Raw genomic sequence first — 19,393 nt, 5'->3', positions numbered from 1 at the left:
ATGGCGGGCCAGTCCTGTCGTAGAAGGCAACTCACAGCCCAGCCCAAAGTCAGACGCTGGCCCCTACCAGGGGGACCCAGGCTGCAATGTCCCTCAGGAAGGAAGAGCTTTGCTGAGCCAGGGGTGCAGGAGTCGTCCCCGGGCGACACTATAGGAGGGCTTCGTCACCGTCGCCTGGAGGACAAGATGGCGGATGGGCGTAGCCGGGTAGATCGTCCGAGCCCGACGGCGCCACCAAAGTCTCACCGGGAAACAGTGTCACTGATAGGAGTCCCAACCAAGGCCAGCCGGCCAACGAGGAGAAACAATAAACCTGGCCTCAGATTCTGAGCAGTGTCACAAACTTGCGACGGGTCGGGGTCCATTCAATGGCGTAGGCCATCGCTGCAGATCCAGGGGCCACCACGATCACACAACAGGGTCCACTCTTTGCGGCAGCCCGTGGCAGCTAGCCTCCGTCGTTCCCAATCGGGCACCGTCAGATGCGGGCACCCAAGCGAAGTCCATGCCCGACCACCAGTTATCAGCACCAGGATCTGTCCGAGCCACCAGGCCAGCGCTCCGCTCCGCTCCGCCCCGCCCCCGAAGCGCTCCGCAGTTCGTGTATCGTCTCTAAGCGGGCCTCCGCCGGCTCGTTCGGGGCCAAAGTTGCATCAATATGTGCCCCAGGGTCTCCGCCACTCGTCCCTCGGTCGTTAAGCTTCAGCGGGGGGAGAGAAGCTGACGAAAAAGGGCTCGGGCCTAGTCGGGCCGGAGGAGCTGCGGGAAGAAGCGTCCGCTCACCCCGCCATCTTGGCCACGCCCCCCCCCCCCAGTTTCCATCTTTTAATGGATAAAGCAGCTCTGCGCTTTAAATTACCAAGATCACAATGTGAGGAGGACTGTTTCTTTTATGATTTTAAAGACAAACCTTATAAACAAACCCACACGATTCCTATCATCGATTTTGTTTGGAAGGAAGGAATTAAGCTCATGACTGCTCCAAACTCCTTGCCTGCACAAATACCGCGCCATGAGAAAAAGTACAAGGCTCTGATTGGGTCTCCGGCTTGCCTGCTTTCTCACCCCAAACCGGACTCTGTAGTGACTCAGGCCGCACAGCGTCGAGCCCGGAACCCAGTGGCTCCTATCACCGCCCCTCCGGATAGAGAGGGTCGACGTCTGGATGCTATTGGCCGCAAGTTCTCAACAATGGCTTCCACATCTGTCCGGGCAGCCAATGCCTTAGCCATCTTGGGACGCTATGACAGACAAATGTAGTCAGACATTTCAGATCTCATAGACGCTCTACAGATCCTTCGAGATGGACAGAGAACGTCAGAAGAAATGATCGACTGTGCAGTCGATGTGGCTAACACAGGATTCCGTCTGCTTGCAAGTGCGGCTGCACTCCGACGACAAGGTTGGCTAAAGTCCACATCCTTCCGTCCAATCCAGAATACTGGACATGCCCTATGATGGGGAATCACTATTCAGATCCCATATTGATGAGGCCCTGGAGTCCATTAAGAAAGACACCGATATGGCAAAGTCTTTGGGCATGTTACAATTTCGGAAGCAGTCCTTTCGAGGTGCGCGCGGACGCGGCTCTTCTTCCAACGTTCGAGGTGGGCAGCAATACCGCTCATACAATCAGAGCGGCCAACGTTACACGCCCAATCAGCAATCTCGCCAGCAGTACTCCAGGCCTTACAGAGGAAAGTCCTCTTACCGGGGATCCAACTCTAAACGCCAATGACTTTTCCCATCAAAATGTTGGAGGTCGAATCTCTCTTTTTTATTCTCAGTGGTCCTCGATCACCTCGGACCGCTGGGTTTTGGACATTGTACGACAGGGTCATACCCTAGAGTTTGTAGAGATTCCTCCGTGTACACCACCTCGTGGCCCGCCTCCTCCACACCTCGAGGAGCTTTTCCATCAGGTTTGTCTTCTTGTGTTCAAAGGTGCTGTCGAAGTGGTCCCGAAACATCAAAGAGGAGAGGGGTTTTACTCTCGATTCTTCCTCATACTCAAGAAGACCGGAGATTGGCGACCCATTCTGGATCTGAGGGCTCTCAACCAGTTCCTAAAGTCCCAATCGTTCCGCATGCTGACGTTACAGGAAATCCTTCGTCTTCTATCCAGCGAGGATTACATGACCACCATAGACCTTCAAGACGCATACTTTCTTGTCCCTATTATCCAACAACATCGCCAGTACCTGCGTTTCAAGGTGGGACCAATGCACTTTCAGTTCAAAGTTCTGCCCTTCGGGCTGCGATCAGCTCCTCGTGTGTTCACGAAGGTACTGGCCCCTGTGGTGGCTCACCTGCGTCTCCAAAGCGTTCAAATCTATCCATACTTGGACGATTGCCTTCTAAAGTCTCAATCCCACCATCAGCTACATCATGACACTCGCCTTTGCCAGCAGGTGTTTCAGTCACTGAGGTTGACCATCAATGTCGAAAAGTCACAGTTTACACCTCTGCAGACCAGATCCTTCTTGGGAGGGATCCTAGATACGAAGCTCCCAAAAGCGTTAGTCTCCAATGAGCGACGTCACAAAATCCTTCGCCTGGTCTCCCTCATTAGAAGAAAACAGTCCGTTTCTGTTCGAACGTTAAAGTCATTCTTGGGAATGGCTTCATCTTGCATCGCACTGATCCCAAATTGCAGGTTGCGCGCCCGTCCCATTCAGGAAGAACTGGACTTACAGTGGCGTCAGGTCTCCAGGTCCTTCAACGACCTTGTCGCAGTGACAACCCGCATGAGAAAGAGCTTGCTTTGGTGGGCACAACCTGGAAATGGGAACGTCCTTTATCGTTCACGCACCAGATCCCACGCTGACGACAGACGCCTCCCTGGAGGGGTGGGGCGCTCATCTCCAGGGCCTATCCATCAAGGGCAAGTTGGCTCCGCCCCAGCGCAAGTGGCATATCAACAGGCTGGAGTTGATGGCGATCTTCCTAGCGCTCAAGTCATTCCTCCCAGTTGTTCACGGGGAGTCGGTGCTGATCCAAACGGACAATACCACCAGTATGCACTAAGTGAATAAACAGGGAGGAACCAAGTCTCATCTGTCTCACTTGGCCCAGTCGATCTGGGATTGGGCTCTCCGCCACCAGATCACCTTGACAGCCGTCCACCTTCCGGGCGTGTCCAACATTTTGGCGGACTCTCTGAGCAGGTCCACTTCCTCAACGCACGAATGGGAACTGCACCAGCCGACTCTAGATTTTGTCTTTCACCAGTGGGGTCACCCAGATCTAGACCTCTTTGCAACACCAGAGAATCGGAAATGCACGTCTTATGCAAGTTGGCATCCCCACCCCGGGTCGTGCGGGAAAGCCCTTTTGATAGACTGGTGCGATCTATTCGCTTACGCTTTCCCGCCGATTCCATTAATACCGCGGGTGCTGTGGAAGATGCGGTGACAGCATTGCCACTTCCTGTTGATCGCACCTCGTTGGCCCAGGCAGGCATGGTTTTCAGAACTGCTTCTGTTGTCCCAATGCAAGCCCATTCATCTGTGCCCTCGTCCAGACCTACTATCAATGGACAGAGGCCTAGTGTGCCATCCGGACCCCTCCACGCTACAATTGTGGGCATGGAACCGGAGTACCTTGAATTCGCAGATTTGAACTTATCTCAGGAATGCAGAGACATCCTGGCTCAAGCTAGGGCTCCGTCTACCATCAAGACTTATAAACTCAAGTGGAAGAGATTCTGCCATTGGTGTGTTTCAGCCAATGTCCATCCCATCCATTCCACTCCAGAGCAGCTTCTTCAATTCTTCTTAAGCCTTGCTCAGTCAGGACTCTCTCATTCTACCCTGAGAGTTTTCTTATCTGCTATATCTCGCTTCAGACACAATGGCTCTTCTTCCCTCTGCTCGTCCAGAATCATACGAAAATTCTTCAAAGGACTTTTTCGCAAGTTCTCACCTGTTCGGCGCCCTCCTCCATCTTGGTACCTCAATGTTGTACTATCCCAACTTATGAAGTCACCATTTGAACCTATCCATAAAACGGATATCTAATTCCTCACCTGGAAGGTTGCGCTTCTTTTGGCTTTGACCTCATCTCGTCGCGTGAGCGACCTTCACGCTTTCACTATCAAGCCTCCTTACCTTCAGTTCAGGCCTAACGGAGTGGCGCTCCGCACCAACCCCTCTTTCCTACCTAAAGTACCGACAGACTTTCATTTGAATGAGCCTGTGTTCCTGAGAACTTTCTTTCCGGACCCAAAGTCTCCAGCGGAGCAGCGCTTACATTCTTTGGACATCAAATGATGCCTTAAATTTTACATTGCCAGAACTGCCTCCTTCCGCAAGTCCGACCAGCTGTTCATCGCCTACGGATGTTTGCGTAAGGGACATCCAGTTTCCAAGCCAACTATTGCTCGATGGCTTTCCTCAGCCATTGCCTTCTGCCACCAACAAGCTGGTAAACCATTGCAGTCTTCAGTGAGGGCTCATTCTACGAGGCCGATGTCTTCATCCACCTCCTTGTTTGCTGGTGTGCCTCTTCATCAGATTTGCAGTGCAGCGACATAGTCCATCAGGCACACTTTCACCAAGCATTACTGTTTGGATGCCATCCATGAAGCGGATACCGCAGTGGGACAGGCAGTGCTTCGCCATCTGTTTCATTAAGCTGAGCCTCTGTTCCCCCCTCCTTGATGTTTTGACTGTGATTGCTATGATGTGTAACATGACTGTATTATCCTGGTACTGTCTTGGTTTTCTTCCATATATTTACCTAGCAATCTCAGTTGTCGGAGGTTACTGCTTTCTATTCTATTCAAGCATGTGAATCTATGAAAGACACCCCTAATACTGGAGAAGAACAATTGTTACTTACCTGTAAACAGGTGGTTCTCCAGTATTGGTGTCTTTCATAGATTCACATGTGACCCACCCTCCTCTCCTCAGAGGCTCTCTTCTCCTCATGCGCTCTTTGTTACTTGTGCTACGAAAATCTGAGGGCTTGAGCTTCTGAGGAGAAGGTTCTAGAGGGTGCTGACGCCTGATTGGCTGTAATTTGGACTAACATAATGACACTAATGTGTTACAAGTAGTTTTTTCTCTTTAACATGCTTTACTATGTAGGAATAGTTTTTTGAGGTTTCTATTATGTTTCCTATTCTTTATCATGTATTATATGTACATATATATTATATATATTCTATATATTTAGCATTATTGCTATTTTATTTACCGTGGGACTCCCACTTCGACGGGGAATATTCAAGCATGTGAATCTATGAAAGACACCAATACTGGAGAACCACCTGTTTACAGGTAAGTAACAATTGTTCTTCCATCAGTTCACCAAACGTCACAACTATTTCTTGGAAAACCAGACTCTTAAGCAGAGGGACTTCCCCTAGCCTGGATATTGATGTCTCCAAGAAACTCATTATTATGCATGAACAGCTATTCCTTAGGGGTTCATCCATGATGTTCATATGCCCGACTTTACGTCAAAGCTGGCATTCTTAAACACCTTCAAGGTATAAATATACCTTCACTTGCTAAGGCAAAGCACTGTGTGGTTCGACTACCTACTTGCCCGACGCAGCTCGCTACAGCAAGTGCCAAAGGAAGCCAACTCTCCAGCTGACGCACTGATCAGAAGCTGTCCTCCTCTGCCGAGAATCCCGCTCCAGCGTCTCTGACTCCCCTTGCGGGGTGTTGGGAAATCGAGTCCGAGACAGAGATACCAACCTCCTTCATTCTAAGGTATGGAGCTGATTAGAACCTAGAGAAACCTTTGGCAATTCTTGGCAAAAACTAAACCTATGCTAAAGACCACACTTACTACTTCCCTCCTACTAAACCTAGGTTAGGTACATTGGGGTAGGCGTATTTTAGAAGCACCAGTTGAGTATTTTAGCCTGTGTTATTTATGTATGTATTTTTATATGTCCTAGCACAAGACAGTGCTATTACAGTATTATTTTATATTACTGTTTACGCTGTAGTGTACGCATTATACTTTACATTCTTTCTAACGATTGTAGCAGTTCACCTCTCTTGCATGAAAAGGAAGGCTGTTCAATAAACCCCTTTTTATTGAGACGCCCGTCTCTCTATTTCTGTGCAAACTCTGTAGAAACGAAGCACGCACGATTGACCAAGTGAAATAGCTATCTATTGTTTCCACGACTCTGAAGATATTTGTTCCAGTCCTAGGGAAACAAAGTTGTCATGTTTATGCTGTTGTCAGAAACTAATCCCTTCTTGTGCAATCAAGAAAGTTTCTAGTGACCTCTGAGCTAGCTGGCACTCACAATTATGTTTAGTATATTCGATAGAGACTTACTGACCTCAGTCCTATGTCATATCTATAGGGTATATTATTCCAATGTGCAGAGCCTATTGGGAATATAGGAACTACACTACAGTCCTTTGTATGGGGCCAGGCCACTACCATTTGAAGGGTACAGGAGACCCCCTTCCTCCGAACTGCTCAGGAAGACCCATTGAAATGCAGATGGTTGCTAAATCATAGCCAGCCCTTTCCTGTGTCTGTGGCTGTCTAGAAGGAATGCACAAAGGGATCTTTCGCCTAGACCAGACGTATATTAGAGACCGGCTGGAAGACACACATAGCAGTACGAGCAGGGAAATTTCCATTTTCTAAAAGTGGGATTTCTAAAATAGTAATGTTAAATCCGACTTTACTAGTAAAGAGGATTTATCATTACCATTCCAAAGATCTGAAATATGAAAAAGCTAGTTATTTCTGACCAGGAATTACGGCTTAAAGCTATTTTGAGGAATTCCTAATCATGGCCTATAAGAGGAGTTATCCTTGCAGCAGTGAAAAATTGACTTGTTTGTCACTACCAGGACATGTAAAACACAGAAGTGCATGGCCTGTCTTTTACTTACATAGTGCCCTGCCCTTTGGCTTACCAAGGGCCTAACTTAGGCGTGACTTATATGTAGTAAAATGGGAGTTTACGGCTTGGCAAGTAGTTTTAAATGCCAAGTCGAAGTGGAAGTAAACTGCACACACACACATGCACTGCAGTGGCAGGCCTGAGACATGGTTAAGGCGCAACATGTGTGGGAGGCACAAGCAGTGCTGCATGCCCACTAGTAGCGTGTAATTTACACACCCTTGGCACATGTAGTGCACTTTACTAGGGACTTATAAGCAAATTAAATATACCAGTTGGTTATGATCCAATGTTACCATGTTTTGGGGAGAGAGCACAAACACATTATTACCGATTAGCAGTAGTAAAGTGCACAGTCCTAAAGCCAGCAAAAACGAGTACAGATAAATGTAGGAAGGCAGGGAAAAAGTTGACGGAAGACCACCGTAATGTTGTCGGGTCTAACACTAAGCTTATACTCCCGGCCCCCAAATGGGATGCCCACAATGGCCTCGTTACAGTGATTGGTAAAGGCTAGAGGTTCTGCTGCGAGGGCGAACAGGGGTGACAGTGGGCACATCCTGCACCTGAAGTCTGGAAATATATGCGCTGGCCTGCGCTTGTCTGTCACTCCGCACTAACATCGCACCCACCTTGTTTCCTCATCATACTATTTCTGCTCTAAAGCTAAAAGGGAACGTCCAGCTCTGTTGGTTCTTTTAGCAGAGCATGGCTAGTTGTGACTTGTTACTCCGATTGAGATCGAGCTGATCCTGCCTTTCCAGGGCTTTAATCTCCGCTGTCAGGTTCTCTTCTACCAAGTGTGCCTCCCTCCCTCTTGCGATGGCTATTGTGGAGATCGTTCCCCAGATGGTAGCCTTAAAGTCATCCCAAAGTGTGTGCAATGGGGTTTGAGGCAGGGCGTTCAGTTCAAAATATTTATTAATGCCTTTGCAGATGTCATCCACATCTACTGGATCCAAGAGGAGCCTCTGGGGTGATCGCCAACGCAGCAGACTCCTGCGGGATAAGGGGGAAGCAGACTGGGCCAATTCTACATGTGCATGATTACAGAGGAATCAGAGATAGACGCTGCTTCAAGATCGTAAAGGAGGGAGGAAGGGAGTGAGTGTTGAAAACATGATCGATGCGTGAGTAGGATGCTTGGACATAAGCGTAGACTGAGTAGTCACGAGTATCAGGGTGTTTGTAATACCAAGCGTCCAGCAGACCCAGTTCCCTGATATCTCCCTTCAGTTGAGCAGACATAGCGCCCTCATATGCTACGGTCCAAATCAGGATCGCATACCAAATTGAAGTCACCCCCTACGATAATATCTCCCGCCACTCCCACATCGCAGGTAGAGATCTTGTGCATGATTGGGGGCATAGATGTTGGAGAGTGTAAGGGGCACCTTATTGTGGTGTTATGAACCTTCATGCCAACCTTCATGTCATCCACAGCCTCCATGGTCTGGAATGTGGGAAGGTTGCCAGGCAGTGGGATTGGAACCATAAGTTTTGTCAGTTAGCCTCAACCTTTTATGGATGGGGTCTCTGTTTTTCTATGTCTTAAATAAATCCCTTTCCCTCCTAAATCACAAAAGAATTCTGGGGCACTTGTAGGAGGAGGGTTGCGAAAAAAGTATAATAATATTGGCAATAATAATAATAATAATAATAATAATAAATAAGATGGCGATACAACTTATGGGTGAGAGCGGTAGCTCTGTCCAAAACGATATGGAGGATATAGCACCAGTCAGTGTTGTGCCTAGATTCCCATCTAATAAGTCTGTGGATGAGTGGTAAATTTGGAATCTCACATATTTGAAAGAATCGCAAGACCAGGGGAGCGGTGTAACGGGATGTACCCTCCTCTGTTCGGGAATTAGGTACGTCATTGGGAATAAAAGGAACTTGTCCCAATTAGCCTTCAAACATGATACGTTCCCAAATTGTTCCAGTAACCTCATCAGGTCAGGCAAGTCTGCTGTATTTCCGACAAAGTATATCAACGCGTCATTGGCATACATTGAAACAATGCACCATCGATCATACGCCCTTATTCCACAATCCAGTGCTCGCAGGCGGAACACACATGCTAGCGGTTCCATTGCCAGTGCACATATGATCGGTGACATGGGGCATCCTTGACGTGTGTCCCGTTCAATTTTAAACAGATCAGATGTAACGGAACCAGTCCGTACTCTTGCAGTTGGGGAATTGTACAGCAAGGATACCCACTTCAAAAAGTGAGGTCCTAGAGCCCTTCTTGCAAGTGGCCCCAGCCCAGGGTGTCAAAAGCCTAGTGAAGCCACCCAGCAATGTACCTCGCTTGTCTTCACCCAGTCCATCAACATAAACAGCTTATGCAATTTGAGAAAGTGCTCCTATTGGGTATGAAGCCATTCTGATCTTGATGCATGAATAATTGAGCCATCTCAGTCAGTTTGTTTGCTAAGATTCTACCTAGGATCTTATAGTTGGTATTTTGCCCAGTTTAGGAAGCACTACCAACACCTCCTCCCAAAGTGAAGCGGGCAACATGCCTCTGTTATACGCTCCATATACAGTCTGTGTAGATGGGGAGCAACGTAGGGCCGGAAGGTTGCATAAAACTCCAGGGGCTGTCAATCTGCTCCTGGCGTTTTCTCTCTCGTCTTCCTTTGGATGTCCTCCTCTATTTCAACTACAGTGATGGGGGATTCCAGCTCCGCAAGCCGCTCTGGTGGAACCAGAGGGAGTGTGATGTCCTCCAAGAAGGACTGCAACTCCGAGGCATCATGGTCCTGCGGAGCACTGTACAAAGTGGTATAGCTAGAAACTAAGGCATTATGTCGAGCTGTGTATTGACTATACGTCCCATGCTATCCTTGTTGGCCATGTTTGGGCTTCTTGGTGCATCTGAGCGTAGCAGTCATGCCAGCACCCTGCCAACCTTATCGCCCTCCTAATCCCGTCTGGCCATGTGTTCCCTATAGTCAATGGCTCCCAGGCGGTCTAGTGCCTCCCTATAGTTTAATCTGGCCTCTGCCAGTTGCGCAGTCACTAACGGGTTATCGGGACTCCCCTGTTCGAACCGACATATCTCCGATTCTAGTCGCGCTATTTCATTGCGACTGATCTTTTGGTACCATAGATTGCCTTGATCATAAGTCCCCTTAACACAACCTAATTGCATCCCAATCGATCCCTGGTCCTGATGCAGAACCATTGTGGTCTTGGAAATAATAAACAATATTTTTGATGATCGAGGTATGTATAGTAGTATCTCTGAGTGCCTCTACAGGTAACCGGCGCGTCAGTATTTTGCGTCTGCTCCTACCCAATACCAATCACAACTGCAGTGGACTGTGGTCCGGCAGTGTGCACCTGAAATACTTTGCCTGGAACACCTTGGCAAGGGCATAGTGTGAACCATATATCCAGCCAGGATTCAGTTGCCCAGCGGGAAGTCCAATCAGGCCCACGGGCTCGACATCTAACATCTTCCTGTCACCTTTGCCACCACTCCAGCGTGCTCCATCTGTGTTTCAGCTGCCATACTGGTACTGTACAAAAGGGGGTGGTGATGGACGGAGCATCTGAATCAATCAAACACTCACACCCTGTCAAAAGATCTGGGTTTAATCCATCACTGTTCTTTAGCCCACTCTGCCACCCCAGTTCAGACATGGCTATATGCAAATCAGTCTGACCCTGTGCCTCATGGGAACAGTCCAGTCCGAACTGCCTAGCCATGTCTTCCCTGGACCGGAAACAAGCTTCCGAGGACTGGTTTCTGGCATTCCAGCCGTCTTCAGCCCGGCTTGCTTGAATCCAGTGGCAAAGTGAGCAAGGGCTTCACGTCTGAGCATACCCTGCCACACTTATGGCGGCCAAAAGCGGTACAAAAGGGAGTGGTGATGGACGGAGCATCTGAATCAATCAAACGCTCACACCCAGTCAAAAGATCTGGGTTTAATCCATCACCGTTCTTTAGCCCACTCTGCCACCCCAGTTCAGACATGGCTATATGCAAATCAGTCTGACCCTGTGCCTCATGGGAACAGTCCAGCCCGAACTGACAAGCCATGTCTTCCCTGGACCGGAAACAAACTTCGGAGGACCGGTTTCTGGCATTCCAGCCGTCTTCAGCCCGGCTTGCTTGAATTCAGTGGCAAAGTGAGCAAGGGACTCACGTCTGAGCATACCCTGCCACACTGGTACGGAACAGCCAAGTGAGGTGGGCAGTTCTACACACCCCGCATTGCCTGTATTTAATAGGGGCATCTGCTCTGGTGGCTGTGTGTCACATCCACGCCGAAGGTTGCGTCACCCTGCCTCTCACCGCCACTGCTCGCTGTGCTGCGCGATCCACGGCCCGGCATACAGTAGCAACAGCAGAGGCGTCGTGACCCTCGTGACCTCCCTATCCGGAGCTGCGGGTCGACAAGTCCTCACCACTCCAGGACAGCAACAACCACAGAAGGCAGAACCGTACAGGGTAAGGAGGCCCCCTGGGGGATTTAGACCTTACGGGAAGCAGAGTAAGTACAAAATGTTTGCGGGCCTTGTCTGGAGCTTGCTAAGGCGCATTCGTCCTGGCCGCCATTTTGGCCACGCCCTCCCAGGGAATGTCTTAAATGCAGTATTTTAAGTCCGCCTTGAAGGCAACTCTTGCAAAAAATGATCCATGTATTTCTGTGAGATCGATACTGTTGATACCATGGATGAGCTCCCTGCAGAGGGAGGAGCAAGCTACTCCAAATTCGTTGTAGAGGGCTTGTTCCATAAGGATCTCACCTGGGTACCTTTAGATGTCTTAGTGCTGCAGTATTTTCTTATCTCCCATAAAGGCCCTCCTGGGCCCAGGCCCCGTCAATGGGGGCGGGCGAAGCGACCACAGTCCAGATCCCATCCGGAACTGGCCCACCCGTAGCTCCCCCAGTGATGCGGCAGTGGGCAAATGCCGGCAGTGCCAAAGGCCAGATAACAGCAGGAGGCCTGCAGCACTTCTGGAGTCAGGCTGCAAGAAATTGCGATGCGTGCCCTGGGTGCTGATAGTTTTACTGTCGCTAGGCAGGCATGTAGGTTTTTCTCAGTGCAGAAGGCTTCCGAAAGCGGGCCGATGCAATTCGCCCCCACCTCGAGTGAGGTTCTCCAAAGAAGGCACCATACTGCAGGCTTGAATCAAGCATACTGCAGTGCTCACTGTCCCAAAATGGAGGTTCTGCAGTCACAGGCCGAACCGAAGGCTGGCGCAACCGCCTGCGGCAATCCAGGAGTCGGAGTCCAATGGGCTCCCGCAGCAGCCAGTCACAGGATCACCAGGTGAGCTGAAAGGGGGCCCTGTCCTCTCAGCCACAGCTCCACCGTCCAGCGGGCCAAAAAGTACAAGTTCATGCAGCAAGGCTTGCTACAGGGAAATGGTGGCTCCACGGCAGAGCACAAAGGTGGGTAGTGACGATCGCGGGAGCCCAATCGCCAATGTGAGACGAGGCACTCCGGGCTCCCACCTCAACACTTCGCAACACTCCCTGGGCTATACCAGAAGGCTCCTACAAGGTGGTTGCAAAACCTCGGCTCCAGCTCTGCCGCACCTGGTGACCTGCTCCTCGAAATGGGGGCTCCGGGCTGGTGTGGCCCCGCTTCTAAGGCGTCAGTGCTGGTGCCGATTGTTTACCAGGACACTGCCCCCCAATGCAGAAGGAGTTCACCCTGCAGTAGGGCTGAATGGCCGCCACCATGGTGCCGAAATAAGCTGCAGGAAGGTCGACGAGGACCTAGAGAGCAGACAGAGCACATCTCACTCCATTTCCAGCTAGGCCATGTCTCAGAGGGATGGATTCATGAACACCTTGCTGCCTGTTAAAAGAAAAAAAAAGACTCTAGCACAGCGGTTTGCAGGTATCCTGGCAGTGAGAGTGTTAACGTCAACTGATCCTGATGGTAAGGCACTTCTCAGTCTTCTACAAGGAGTTCCAGCTTACCCTCTGTGCTTTGTTTTATTTGAGGCTCTTCATTAACTTGTGTTTCATTTTTCCCCATTCTCCTTTTTCTTTTGAAATACTTTTTTTGTGTTTTCTGCAGGAATGGCCGCTATCAAATCACTTATTTTGTCAAATGTCAAAGAAGAGGCAGAAGACTACATGATCTATCAGCAAGACTCTCTGACACAGCAAAGCATCGATAATCTTATAGGCAAGTAAATGGCACCTGATAGTATTTCACAATTGTATTTCTGTTGCAATCAGGCCTTTATTGGGGCTTCTTTTGCATGGCCAAGAGTTTGAGATTGATAAACTATCTCTGAAGTTTTTTGTATCTGATTTGCTTTGTTTGTATTTGATTATTCATGGCAACCTCCTGTGCTGTGTATGTCCCCAATTATCCTCGCCTAGATACCACAGTACCTATTTCTGATCAAGTTGTTCTATTTAAAAATATTCAAATCCTGTGCATTAACAGCAATTGCAAAAACAAATGCAAAGCCATTATATGTATCGTGTATTTATAATTTACGTTTTAATTCCAGGTTTTGTAAAGCACTCTGCCTCTGGAGTGGTAGACTGTTTCACAAAGTATAACGTGTCATTCTTGGGTTTTCATGGTTATGATAAAATTCCAAAGCATTTTTAAGGGGTCATGAACGCAACACCACCCACTGAACAGCCTTCGGGTTCTCTCGACCGACATGTGTGGCCCCTTTACTCCGCACTGACAGGAACCACCCCCTAATCCTCTTCTGCCTCCTTGTCCCTAACAAATCTAAGGGACCTATTACAAGTTACCAAGAGTGGTATCTCATTAGGGATACCAATAAAGTACAAGTTTTGCTGTGAAACGGCCTGTAACTATCTGGTCCTCAAACTCCAGACCTGATCACTACAGGCCCGGAGACAACGGACTTGGAACCGCGGCAATGTTGTGCTGCAAGTTGTCTCTGTGCATTGCCCTGCCCGCCCACATATGTAATCACAATAAACGGAGACGAATAGAGGAAACATAATGGCTGGTATACTACAAAGTCAGGATATCCATAGACCCATGCCCAACATTTATCGCCCAGCTTGTTCCAGATATCATTGCAGAACAGCTAACAATAATCTTAAGAATGTTTTAACTTGTATTTCCAACGCTTTGAAAAAGGCCTCAGTCTTGCCACTCATCCTCCAGATGTTACCAATTATCGCCCTATATCAAGACTTCCCTTTCTGGTCAAATTGACCAAAAAAGGCATGAATAAACAACTGACAGCATTTATTGAGTCAAATAATCTTTTAGTAAAGTCCCAGTTTGGGTTTCGAAGTGGTCACAGTCCAGAAACAGCTCTTATTGTGGCCACTGAGGAAATCAGATCCATACTTGATGGGGGCAGTAGAGTGGCCCTTATCCTGTTGGACCAATCCATTGCCTTCAACACTGTCTATCATACTTGTTTGATTGACTGGTTGAGGAAGATGGGGATTAAGGACATGGCCTTGGCCTTGTTTTATTTTTTTCTGGCTAAAAGGACACAGTCTGTTAATCTGAGAGATTTTCATATCTGAACCATATACACTGCCCTGTAGGGTAACACAGGGCTCATCGCGAAGTCCTACACTTTTCAATGTATACATTACTCCTCTGGCTGCTCGAATTAAATCATTTGGGTTCTCGTTGGTGTCCCACGCTGACTATACCCAAACAGTGGTATCACTTTCTAACTCGTACCATAACATAGTTGAGACTTTTCAAGACTGTTTATCTGCAGTTAGTGATTGGATGGGCAGTCACTGCCTTAAATTAAGCTCCTTCAGGACAGAGGTGATGTTGTTCGTGCATGACACTTACTTTTGGTCCTCATCTTGGTGGCCACAAGAGTTAGTGCCAAGACACCTCCAGGCATATGAGCGCTTTACAAAATTTCAAATCAAATCATTCACTCTGGGGCTCCTACAGCCCACCTGCCCCCATCCCACCTACGGCATGGGAGTTACCCCTGTCAGAGACGTTCTCAACTACATCATGAACACCTCCATCACTTCTGAGATGTTCCCGGATGTCTGGAAACATTAATGGTCAACGTACTGCTAAAGAAATCCTCGGTAGGCCCAGCACAACATACAAATTATCGCTTCATCTTTCAGTATCTCAACACACACCAGCTCCTGGACACCATGTAGTCTGGTTCTGTATAAACTACAGCACAGAGACTGCCCTCATCGCAGCAATGGATGATATCCTAGCGCCAAGAAACCGCTTGGTAGTCGTGCGCATTTATAAATATTTTAAATTCAAATTCATCCGGCTGATCCTCGAAAGTGGAGACATAGTAACCCCGCAGCTTTCGATGCGGTCTCCCACTACACTCTGATCAAAAGACTACACAAAACAGGCCGACAAGGACCCGCCGCCAACTGGATTTGTTCTTTCATTGCTTGAAGAACACAGAGTCAACATGCCATCTTACAGATCAAGGGTCAGGAACCTCTAGTAGAGTTTTCCAAGGATCATCCCTCAGACCAATGTTATTCCTCATATACATGAGTCCATTATCAGGCCTCATCAGATCATACATCAACATACTCTCCTAAGCAGACGATACCCAACTGATACTCTTCCTGTCAGACAAGACCCTCACTACAAAAAACGTCTCTCCACATGCGTAACCGTGGATAAAAAACAACTGCCTCAAAATAAACACAGGCAAGCTGAAGTGGTGATCTTCAGGAACAAAGCCTCCATCTGGGACTCCACCTGGTGGCCAACTAACCTCAGACCCTCACCCATCTGCACCACCCACGCAAGAAATCTTTGAATCATCCAAGACTAGAAGCTCGACATGACGTCACCCTGCCTCTCACCGCCACTGCTCGCTGTGCTGCGCGATCCACGGCCCGGCATACAGTAGCAACAGCAGAGGCGTCGTGACCCTCGCGACCTCCCTATCCGGTGCTGCGGGTCCACAAGTCCTCACCACTCCAGGACAGCAACAACCACAGAAGGCAGAACCGTACAGGGTAAGGAGGCTACCTGGGGGATTTAGAGTTTACGGGAAGTTAATGTAGTGACCTCCACCTGATTCCACATCCTTACGATGCAATAAAAGATCTTTAAATGGCTCCTATGCAACAACAACAAAAAGGTTGATCACCAGCAGACTCTATTACAGCAACACACTCTACGCAGGAATAATAAAAAAGCTCCTGAAGAGGTTCCAGGCCATTAAAAACGCAGCAGCAAGACTCATCCTCAACCTCCCTCGCCGCACCCACATCACCCCACACTTTATAGAACTGCACTGGCTCCCATTTCACAGACATAAGCCAGTCTTCGCCCGTCCTCGCTCGGCCCGGGCTCAGGGCCAGGAACCCTGAATCTTTGCTGTTAGACCGCCGGATCAATTCCAGTGACACCTTGAGGAAATTGGACTCACTAGGGGGCACAGCATGCTGTCCCACATTTCTGCCTTCAGTTAAACCTGCGGCCATGGTAAAATACTGTATTGACTGCCAATGTTCACTCCCACACATCCTGGCACTTCCCTGTAAATTTCCCTTTAGTGTCAAAATGAGATCAGGGAAGCCAATGGTTGAACTTGAGTTCAAATGCCTTCTTTTAAATGCCAGATCATTGGTTAAAGACAGCGTGGAATCCTGCCTGCTCATCGAGAAATACAACATCAAGATGGCTTTCATTACGGATGCCTGGACGGATAGTGCCTCTGGGCCTGACATTGTTAAAGCCTCTCCCCAGACTTCCTTTGTCACACACTGGACAGACCTTTAATGAAAGGAGGGGGCCTGGCTGTTATCTGTCAAAAGAGCATAGTGCCCTCATTCTAGGCTGCCTCCAGCACAGCCTGTGAGGCATTGTCAGTCAGCGTACGATATGCGCCGCAAGATACGTTTAAAGCTATGCTCATTTACCGACCCCCAGGCCCCAGAGGAGGTTTCCTGGAATCCATCGGCTCACTGCTGAAGGAGGAGCTTTGTGCCAAAGCTTTTACTATTCTTGGCGATTTTAACTTCCACATTGAGGACTCCACCGACCCAGATACCTCAAGACTGATGCAAATTGTGGTGGGAGGGGACCTCATGCAGCGGGTAGAAGGTCTGACTCATGAGGCTGGTCATACCCTAGACCGAATCTTTACAAATTCCTCCAGCCTTTCCGTGTTGGATATACTGCCACTTCCCTGGACAGATCACCCTGCCATCATTTTCGCTAACGCTCTGTCCCCCATCAAAGTATCCAACTCGAAGCCCAGGGAAAAGATAGCTACACGGGCCTGAAAGAATATTAACAGTGCCAATTTTGATAAAGCCCTGAGAAACTTGGTCCCAAATCTTCCTTCTAACCTAGAGGAAGCCACAGCGGCCTATGAGGATTGGATCAATGCCACTTGTCACAGACTGGCCCCTGTCAAATGGTGTTCCCCCAGACGTGTTCTTCCCTCCGCCCCCTGGTTTACTCAGAACCTACAGGAGCATAAATCAGACTGTAAGAGGATGGAGGGGCTCTAGAGAAAGGGGTACAGTTTGACCAACAAGGATGTTTATAAAGCTAGTCTTACAACTTATAAAAAAAATCACTTCAGGAATAAAAAAAAGGCCTATTTTTCCGAGCAGATCACCGGAGCTAAATCCTCTGCGAAGGAACTCTTTAAAATAGTGACCAACCTCATGATCCCTCCCCCCAACTTATTACTCAATGCAGTCCAGAATTCTGTGATACTCTAGCCTCTTTTTTTTCCTGAACAAAGTTGAGGTCATTTTCTCCTCCTTCAGCAATCAACAGGGTGAGGCCAGTGATCTGGCAAGCGGGTCAATGGTAACCAGCAACTCTCCCACGTTTAATAATTTCACCTCATTGGTGAACAAGGAGGTTACCAATCTGCTTATGTGGTGCAGATCTGGTTCCCCTAAGGACCCTTGTGCGGCTGCGGTATTTAAAATCTCCTCAATTGTCATTTCTAACACCCTAACTTCCTTACTTAACCTCCTAATGGGGGCAGGTCACTACCCTAAAGCTTGGAAAACGACCTCATTTCTGCCACTTATTAAAAAACCCAATCTAGATCCCAGTGATCCTAACAGCTATAGACCCATCTCCCCTTACCTGCAAAAATTATGGAGAAGGGCATGAACAGCCACGGAGGAGGTTCGTGAGGCGGTGGACCAGGGAGACTCAGCCATTTTGATAATGCTGGATCTGCCGGCAGCCTTTGATGCGGTCCATCACGATGGGCTGATGGGTCGTTTATAGAAGGCTGGGGTCCAGAGGTGTGGCCTGGAATCTACTGAAATCTTTCCTGGCCGACAGAGTACAAACAGTGGATCTAAGAAGGGACAGATCAAAACCGTTCTCCCTCCCTGTGGAGTCCCACAGGGGTCCTCCCTTAGCCCAAACCTTTGCAATATATATGTGAGACCGCTGGCTGCCCTCATAAGATATTTTGGGCTATTTTTAACCTCCTAGGTAGACGATACTCAAATCGTGCTGTCCCTGCAGAGAGGCAAAGAAGCGGAAAAGGCCCCCAGCTGCCATGACTGCATGGTAGCAATGGCGTGGCTAAGCACGCAATGGCGGAGGTCGCACTAGGGTAGAGCTCCGTACTAAGCTCCCCTTCCCTGAGCCGATTCTCCGCCAAACTACACCGCAGCCGCCCGAAACTGCAGGCGGACCCCACCTGGACACTTCTCGGCATTCTGGCCGACTTTCAACTTGGAGCTCCGACGAGGCCGACTCTGGCCTTTCCTACGGCCCTCCTGCAGGACTTGCTGCCTCCCGGCCGGCAGGGCAATCAAGAGAGGACGCCGATCGGGCCTAGCACATAGGCCCCGGCCGGCGATCCCCACCGCGCTGACTGCGGCCCCCTGGCCGACCGCCGCCAAGCTGCAAACACCTTCCGGCGGCCCCGAGATCGCCTCACCTCGTTGCTGGCCGCCTGCGGGGGGCCCGGACTGAGGGAGGAGCGGACGCCGGGCCCTCGCATCGCGGCCGCCACACATCCGATGCCCTGTGTGTGGCGCGAACTCGCTTGGTTTCCTGACGACGAGCCCGGGGCAGGCAAGACACGGAGGACACTACTGGCGAGGCGCTGGTGAAATGGAGGACCCGGCTGACGGGGGCTCCTCTCCGGGATGCTGAGCTGAGACCGGAGCCACCCGGTGAGTCTCTCTCGCGCCTGCCGGCGTAGCGGAACCTGCGCGGAGCAGCCACCTGAGACTTGCGTTGCGTGCTCGCTGCTTGTGGGGAGGCTGCCCGGCCCCCCCACTTGGTCGCCACACCACAATCAGCGACAGCCTGGGTGGCCCCATGTGGCGGAGGCCCACACCAGCGCGCTCCGCACCGGACTTGCCTGCGGTCCCCCCGCGGGGATTGCGGCTGCCTGGGGGACGGGGAGGCACACGAGGGGCAGCGACCTGGGCCTGGACCTGACGGCCGGACATGCCCACAGCACCTGGACCCTGTGGACCCACGCGCCGCCCTGGCCCCTCTGGCCCCCTGCTGCACCTGGGGCGGCGCAGTGAAACCACGTTGGGAGAAGGCGAG

General features: G+C 49.7%; 1 protein-coding gene across 4 annotated transcripts in view; it reads left to right on the top strand.

Annotated features, from left to right (window-relative positions):
* The window catches only part of LOC147700313 (uncharacterized), a 219,494-nt gene that overhangs the window by 52,092 nt on the left and 148,009 nt on the right, over window positions 1–19,393 (top strand). For all 4 annotated transcript variants that reach the window (XM_086935683.1, XM_086935685.1, XM_086935686.1 and 1 more), the window contains exon 3: window positions 12,944–13,054. In XM_086935683.1, coding sequence (XP_086791809.1) covers window positions 12,944–13,054 — 111 coding nt within the window. The remainder of the gene's footprint in view (window positions 1–12,943; window positions 13,055–19,393) is intronic.

Source organism: Lissotriton vulgaris, chromosome 8 (assembly GCF_964263255.1).
Source record: "Lissotriton vulgaris chromosome 8, aLisVul1.2, whole genome shotgun sequence".
Lineage (NCBI taxonomy): Eukaryota > Metazoa > Chordata > Amphibia > Caudata > Salamandridae > Lissotriton > Lissotriton vulgaris.
The sequence above is the reverse complement of the archived record's forward strand: the minus strand, read 5'-3'. Positions and strand labels throughout refer to the sequence as shown.